We start from the raw sequence: 8,006 nt of genomic DNA on the forward strand, positions 1-8,006 counted from the left end.
GGTCGCATGACTGACGCGAACGCGTGGCAAGGAAAAGCTCCGAACGACGCGACCGCGTGACCTACGCGGACGCGTGACAGAGGCCACACACCAGAAATTGCAGAAAACGCTCCCAGCGATTTCTGAAGCCCTTTTTGGCCCAAATCCAAGTCCAGAAGGCATAGACCAGAGGTTATAAAGTGAGGGAATGCATCCGGATTTAGATTTAGTTTGCCAACTTCTACTTTCCATGAATTAGATTTAGTTTAGAGAGAGATTCTCTCTCTCTTTAGGATTAGGATTTAGATTTAGGATTTTTATTCACTTTCTGGATTATCTCTTTGATCAGGTTCAATATTCCTTTTTTTTTTTACTTTTGCAAGCTAATTTATGAATTCTTCTATGTTACAGATTACTATTTTGAATTAATGTTATTTGAGGTATTTCAGTTCATGATTGCTTTAGTTTATTTATTGGTTGCAATTATTCCCATCTGAGGATAGTTTTATTCTAGCAATTTTACTCTTTTCCCTTTTGGTCTTGGTTAAGAAAGCAGTAACTCAGGAGTTATCTTATCTCAACATAATTGATAACTGTTATCTTTGCTAATTGAATTGAGCTTCAATAATCCCAACCTTTTCTCAGGAAATAAATAGGATTCGAAGATCAAACTAATTAGTCCCTTAACTTTCCTTTACTTTAGTAAAGGTTGACTAAGTGGAATTAAGATTCAACTTTCATTGTTATTGATAAGAATAACTAAGTCTAAACTTCCAATTTCGCATACCTTGCCAAAAGTTTGCTTTGCAGTTATTTATTTATTTTAATTGCCAATTAATTTACCCGCCATTAAGTCACTTGTTCCTCATTCTTGAAACCCCAATTTACAATCTCCATAACCAATAATAAGAACATAGTTCCCTGCAGTTCCTTGAGAAGACGACCCGAGGTTTAAATACTCGGTTATCAATTTTAAGGGGTTTGTTACTTGTTACCCGAGGTTTAAATACACACTTTATCCGGCATTACATGGTCAGGGTCCACGTCCGCGGCACTCTTCCCTTTCCCTATCTGGTTACCCAGCTAGGCCGTCGAGCTGACGTGCCATAGGAGGATGCTGATGAGAGGCCACCTGCTGCAGAGTGCAAGAAGCTTATCCCGCACAGCAGGAACTTCCTGGCCTTGGGCTACAGACCTCCATTCTTGACTGCCACTGCTGATGATACAGCTACACCATCTGCCGGTCCCTCTTCCTCCACTGCTGCACCACCTACCTCTGCCACCACCACTGCACCTCCACCTGCCACAGAGGCTGTCTATCATCTGGTGCACCACTTATTTCGACGACTTGACCAGATGGAGCGTCGTAACAAGTGATGCTATGAGCACCTGAAGCTGATGATACGATCCGGTGACATCCCCTCCGAGCCTGACACACCATCCGAGGCATCTGAGGAGGAGGCGGATGCACCCGAGGCAGAGACCCATCCCCAGGGAGAGGCAGAGCAGGCAGACACCCAGCAGGCAGCACCCCAGTAGATCCAGGCAGCAGACCCTGAGATCCCCATTCAGACAGCCCCTCCTCTCCAGCAGCCGGACATTCAGCCAGCCACCACAGAGACCCCAGCTACCATCCCTTCTAGTGATGACACCCCTTCACACCCTGCTTGAGTGAGCATCAGGGACGATGCTTCATTTTAAGTGTGGGGAGGTCGCCATCTCTGGCGTATTATTTTGATGAACCACTACAGACTCTTTTTCTTTTATTTTGGATATTTTTCTGTATTTTTCTCTCTATTTTTATTTTTATTTTCTGAGTATTTATACATTGCTACTTTTATGTATTTTTACTCTACTTCTGCATTTTGTATTTTTAGTTCATATTTTAGCCACTTAGTTGCAATTCTAACTTATTAGTTATAGAAATTGTGGATTGATTAGTATAGTTTACCCTTTTTAGCATAAGATAACTCAGAATAGATTGAAAAGAAAAAGGAAGTAAACTAGAGACTTTAACAAAATCAAAACAACCCACACCTTGTATATATAGCATTACATGTTAGTTAACAACACTTCATCAAGGAGAAACACTAGAACTTTAAAGCCATTCAATATAAGTTTTACATTGAGAATAATGAGAATTTTTAACTAAACCTGCATGACATACATAAGTGATAAATGATTTTTGAGCTAGAGAACACATAGCCTGTGAGTTTTGAGCTTAATTGTATGGTTACATTCAAACCATAATTTTTATTCCTATGTGTTCCGCCCTTCTTTTATATTCTGATGTTCTTTACTTTGTTTTAATCTATATGTCCAATTATAGAATATAGAATATAGAATATAGATACATACCAAAAGAGTGATTGAGGCCATTATTTGATTTTAGCTCACTTATCCCAAAATAACCTACCTTTCACATCACCCTTGTTAGCCCCTCTTGAGCCTTTAAATCCCCTTTTATTCTATTAGCCACACTACTAGCCTTAAGCTGAAAAACAAATAAAAATCCCAAGTTGAATCCTTGGTTAGCTTAAGATAGAAAATTATGAATAGTTTAAATGTGGGAAACCCATTGGGAACATGGATGATAAAAACAAAAGGTAGAAAAGTTGAAAAGAATAAAGCAACTCAAAATAGGAAATTTTGGGAAGCATGTTCGTAAAAAATCAAATTAATTAAATTACCATGTGCATTTAAAAAAAAAAAGTTATTTTTCAGTATTTAATAAAGGGAATACAAAAGAATTCCCCAAACGCAAAATAAAAGCAATGCACATGGGATAAAAATAAAAATTGAAACATGAGCATGTAACATCCAAAAGTGGGAAAAATATGGGAAAATAGGTAAAAAAGTTTTGTGTTACTAAGTATGTATGTTAGGTGAGATCTTAGTCTAATTAAGGATTCACTTATTAGCTCACTTAGCCTTATACAGATATCCTTACCTTTACCTTGGCCCCATTACAACCTTAATTAAAGACCTCATGATTTTTGGTATGACTGTATTCTATAATTATTGATTGGTTAGATGAAGAATAAAGTTATAGAAAAGAAGAATAAAAAGAGGAATAGAGTGATTAACCCAATAAACACTGAGTGACTAGAGAGTAAACACAAATCCAGTGAGGGCTCAATAGCTCATTAACATTTATCTCTGTTTGAATTATCTAATTGTCTTGCAAGTTCATAAAATACTTTTTCTCCCATCTCAATTGTAAAAGTGCTTATTGATTATCTAAGGCTTGGCTATATATACATATATGACTCCTTGAGAATGTGAATTAATTTAACTACCTGTAAGCTTTATATATGAGTGAATAAATTAGAATTGCATGTTACATTTAGGTAGTTGCATTTAAGATTAGATTGCATTGCATAACATTCCATCACTTTAACCTTACTTATTACCTTGGATTTAGTATGAGGACATGCTATTGTTTAAGTGTGGGGAGGTTGATAAACCCATATTTTATGATATACTTTGTGCTTAATTTGAGTGATTTATTCAATCCTTCACCCACTTATTCATATTAATTGCATGGTTTTACTTCTCCTTCCTTATTATGTCACTACAAGAAAAAAGGCTTATGGCCACGCTTTTATGAGGGTGGCGATTGAATAGAGATTTGGCCACATTTTTTTTGCTACGCTTCAAAAGCGTAGCGAAAAGGGTCAATGGCCACGCTTTTATGAGAGTGGCAATTGATGCGAGATTTGGCCACATTTTTTTTTGCTACGCTTAAAAAGCGTAGCCGTAGAGAGAAACCGGCATGCTTTTAAAGCGTAGCAACAGGGTTTTATTTTGTAGCGTTTATAAAGCGTAGCCGTTTCCTACAAGCCTTTTGGCACGCTTCAAAAGCGTGGCCAAAAGGTGCCCAAAAAAAAAATTTAAGAAGCTCGTACACCCTTCTGAGTTATAAGTTCAAATTAAAAAACCACCTTCTTCCTTCAAAGAAAGACCTAACCCTTCAAAAGCCCCAACGCGACGATGCCACTCCGTTATGCCTCGCCGTAAACCTAACCCTTCTTCATTGTGCCTCGCCCTCACCGCGACGACGACACTCCGACGACATTCGGACGACACTCCGTGCAGAACGTCGCTGTGCTCGCAATCCCTAACCCTCATTCTGCGGTGACTCCCTCCGCTCACTTGCCGTCGCAAACCCGCCGTCGATGCTCCCTCCGCCGCCGCTCCCTTCCGTTGCTGCAAACCCTAACCCCTCAAGCCAGCAGGTAGTAGCGTCTTCATCCCCTGCGCCATCGCGTCGAGCCCCTTCGCCCTCCATCGTCGAGCCCCGTCCTGCCATCGTCGTCCAGCGCCTCTCACTTTCTGGCAGCCACCGCGTCTTCCTCCACTCCTCCCTGCACTCTGCCACTCTCTGTCTGCATCATCAAGAATGGAGCCTCTGACTCAGGTTGGTTCTTGATTTTTTGTTCTCTGATTTCTCACTGCTTCTATTTGTTTTTCTGTTCTGTTCTTGAGTTAATTCTGGTCTTTTCAAATTACTTAAGAACAATTTACATATTCTTCTATATCCTGGTGGTCAACGCGAGGCTCTGCATTATAAGGTGCATCAAGTTTCCAAAATTATACTCTCAAAGAATCCATGAAGTTGATGTTCATACAGTAGTTAAATATTTCTGTACTTTTGTGACATCAAAACATGCTTGTCAAAATTTGAGGGCAGCTCTGATTGTGTTCCCATTTGTTGTTTAGGGGAAAGAGTACAAGGTAATTTGGCCGGATCATCCAGAGTTTGTGCGTATGGCGGCGCGATTTGGCGCTACAATCGTGCCATTTGGTACTGTGGGCGAAGATGATATAGCTGATGTAGGTTTCTTCTTTTTTCTATAATGATTTCTTTACTCCCTTTTTTAGTATTTATTTTTTGATTAATGTTGCTATACTCAATACTACTTAAGCCTTGGAGGGATTTTTGGCTTTCATAATCACTGAAACAACAATTATAAACACTTTAAGAATGTGATCAACATAAAATTACAGTAATTTGAGAATCAGCCTAGTTAGCCAGTGCAATTTGAGGAGAACTTCACTATCTTCAGCTCTTTTTTAACTATTTGTTTTTCATAAGAAAATATCTGCTATATATCCTTTCTTTTTACTTGCAAACCTAGAACATGATGAATTAATTGTGCTCACATCTTGATTTTACAGATACTTCTTGACTTCAATGACTTAGCGAAGATCCCTTATTTCATAGAGTATGTCAGAGAATTGCAGCGAGGCTTGGTTAAGTTCAGGTAATTACTCTCCATCTTAAAATTCAGGCTGCTTGATTGTTTTGTAAATATCACATGATTGAATATGTATATTTAATATAGTTAATATGTCAAAGTTGTGAAGTTGTTAATAACAAAAATAATTTTCAGAGACGAGATAAGTGGTGAGGTAGCAAGCAGAGATATAGCTCCACCATTGATTCTTCCAAAATTGCCTGGAAGATTCTACTATCTATTTGGGAAGCCAATAAGCACAAAAGGGATGGAGAACATGCTTAAAGACAGAGAAGCTGCCAACAAACTATACCTTCAAATTAAGTCAGAAGTTGAGAACAATATGTGTTACTTGCTCAAGAAAAGGCAGGAGGATCTGTATAGGAATTTCATTGATAAGAGGTTATATCAGACACTTTACCCTCGCTCTGAATCTGATCAAACTCCAACATTCAAGATTTGAATGAAAAATGCTTCATGTGCTACAATATTCTTGCTCTTAGTGTATTCATAATAATTATTTTGAAGCTCATTATTATGTACATGCATGATGATCATATTTATAATAGTGAAATAAAAGAAAATTATGCTTTCTTTGACGTTTAAACCTTGAGTTTTGATGCAATTAGAGGCATAAAATTCTGGTGTACTACAGTTAATTGAAACAAATTAATTTTAGTACTCTTTCCCATAACAAGATCTGATAATTATTATTGATGCAGATTTGAAAGCCAATACCTAGAGAAAATACTATTTTCTTTTGAATAATCACAGATTTGGGGAAGAAATGAGGCCAGTAAAGCTGACAACCAAAGTATTTGGTATGCAAATAAAAAGAATGTAGCCATCTATAAATTTATTTTTTATCAGTTCTGTATTTATCATATCCGTATTATCATATCTATACAGTCAAGTTGGATACTTAGATATGTTTTTCTTTAGGAAAGTGATGTATAATGGTTATTGTCTTGGCTCATGATCATTGATATTATTTTGACATGTGCAAATTTGTTGTACTATTAAATTTATGCAGGCTATGCCCCAGCCAAGAATGACTTTCTATTTTAGAAGGTTTGTTTCCAAAAATGGTAAGGGTGGGGGAAGTCAATTCTTGAGGATTTTTCAGTGTTATGTTGTCCCACTATTGGATTGCTAATATAACATTTGGGGTAAAATTTTATTGCACAGATGTGTGGAAGGGCAGGGCGACCACCATTTGATGATACAGGCTTGGTTATAATCATGACAAGGAGGGAAACGGTGAACCGAGCTACATTCGCATGCATTTTTTACTGTCCTCCTTCTCTTAATCCTTTGAGTGATCACTTCTATGTGTTATTGTCCTATATAATGCTTTTTTTCACTTTTACTCTCCCAAAATTCAATTTACTCTTTTTATTTCAGGTTCATTTGTATGAGAATCTCTTAAATGGATGTGAAGTAGTGGAATCACAGTAAGGCTGCCTCTTTCTAAGTCGAAGAAGGATATGATGGCCATGTTGATCCTGTTATGTAAACACGCTTCATTTACGGTGGTTTCTCATTATGATATTTTCTTCAAATAGATTGCTTCCATGTGTGACGGAACATTTACTTGCGGAAATAGTTCAACTGACAGTAACTGATATTACAAAAGCAATTGAGTGGTTGCAATGCTCATACTTGTATGTTAGAATGAAAAAGGTATGTAATTAAGAATGTCTTTCAGATTTATCATTGAGTTTCTCCAATTTAGTCTGATGAAAATTTTTATCTGAAAGCAGAACCCTGAGAACTATTCAATTAAGAAAGGAATTTCTGGTGATCGTTTAGTGAAGCATGTTCAAGGTGCAATTGTTGTCCTGCAGTTGAGCTTATAGCTTTCTATTTTTATCCCTCTCTTTCTCCAAGGTTTTTGTTTTCCTCCTATTTCCCTTCATTAATTATTGAAGCTATGCTATGTTAGATATTTGTGTTAAGAAAGTTAACGAGTTATCTCAGCACCAAATGGTAGAGATTGATAAAGATGGTTTCCTCTTGAGCCCATTAGGTATGTTATCTTCAAGTATAATTTATTATCATGCTATATTTACAGAAATTAGAATCCAAACTGGTTGCTGATATTTCCTTTTCTACTGCAGATCCTGGGAGGCTAATGACAGTATTATTTGAGATTTGATACTATGAAACAGATAATGAGGACACCTGAAAACTGCTGTCTAGAAGATGCACTTCATGTTATTTGCTCTGCAGAAGAAATTTCTTGTGCGGATATTCTCATTAACTGTTTTAGTGTCTAATGCAAATTTGTTTCTTCATTAAGTATTGATATAGTGTTGTACCTGTAAAATGAAGGGATACAGTTAAGACGCAATGAGAAGAAGTTTTGTCATTTGTTGCTGGATAATTTTAAGGTTGGGACTATGTCCCATAGTTTTATCATGATTCTCCATAGCTTTGTCAGTCATGTTTCACTCAAAAGCAAGCCTATTCTAATGAAAACCGACAAGTTTGGGCTCTCTCTCTCTCTCTCTCTCTCTCTCTCTCTCTCTCTCTCTCAGCGTAGCCATATAAACCTCTATTGGCACGTTTTAAAAGCGTAGCCATAATGTACAGTAGCATTAACAGCCACGTTTTAAAAGCGTAGCTGTATCTCACAGCTATTGGCACGCTTTTAAAGCATAGCCATATGTCTTGCTATTGGCACGTTTTTAAAGCGTAGCCATATCTTGCTATTGGCACGCTTTAAAAGCGTAGCCATATTTGCCACATATGGCCACGCTTTTAAAGCGTGGCGATCTTTAAAAA

The 8,006-nt window shown here is 37.4% G+C and overlaps 1 protein-coding gene across 7 annotated transcripts; it reads left to right on the forward strand.

Annotated features, from left to right (window-relative positions):
• The first annotated feature begins 3,902 nt into the window (after window positions 1–3,902).
• Window positions 3,903–7,716, forward strand: LOC107628097 (ATP-dependent DNA helicase homolog MER3-like). Of its 7 annotated transcripts, none has more exons than XR_015902304.1 (12): window positions 3,903–4,399; window positions 4,702–4,815; window positions 5,161–5,246; window positions 5,376–5,621; window positions 5,942–6,040; window positions 6,253–6,307; window positions 6,408–6,673; window positions 6,785–6,902; window positions 6,983–7,046; window positions 7,165–7,248; window positions 7,340–7,463; window positions 7,554–7,716. XR_015902304.1 is itself a non-coding variant. In XM_016330925.3 (12 exons), exons 6-12 carry the CDS (start codon window positions 6,305–6,307, stop codon window positions 7,375–7,377), a joined length of 429 nt encoding a protein of 142 aa, XP_016186411.1. In that variant the 5' UTR covers window positions 3,903–4,399; window positions 4,702–4,815; window positions 5,161–5,246; window positions 5,376–5,621; window positions 5,942–6,040; window positions 6,253–6,304; the 3' UTR covers window positions 7,378–7,716. The 7 variants fall into 7 exon arrangements, 4 of the variants coding, with proteins under 4 accessions (XP_016186411.1, XP_088357433.1, XP_020975374.1 ...); XM_016330925.3 differs by having other exon boundaries at window positions 6,408–6,479; window positions 6,624–6,673; window positions 7,340–7,716; XM_021119715.2 differs by having other exon boundaries at window positions 3,904–4,399; window positions 6,253–6,290; window positions 6,408–6,479; window positions 6,624–6,673; window positions 7,340–7,716.
• The last annotated feature ends 290 nt before the right edge of the window (window positions 7,717–8,006 follow it).

The sequence above is a fragment of the Arachis ipaensis genome, chromosome B1 (genome assembly GCF_059453495.1).
Source record: "Arachis ipaensis isolate K30076 ecotype BB chromosome B1, ASM5945349v1, whole genome shotgun sequence".
In the NCBI taxonomy this organism is placed as follows: Eukaryota; Viridiplantae; Streptophyta; class Magnoliopsida; order Fabales; family Fabaceae; genus Arachis; species Arachis ipaensis.

Bases quoted from the DNA above. Each gene is read 5' to 3' on its own strand.
- LOC107628097 (XM_088501307.1), top strand. The intron at 6,674-6,784 runs GTAAGGCTGCCT...TTCTTCAAATAG, and splicing joins TGTGAAGTAGTGGAATCACA to ATTGCTTCCATGTGTGACGG. The intron at 7,249-7,339 runs GTATGTTATCTT...TTTCTACTGCAG, and splicing joins TTTCCTCTTGAGCCCATTAG to ATCCTGGGAGGCTAATGACA.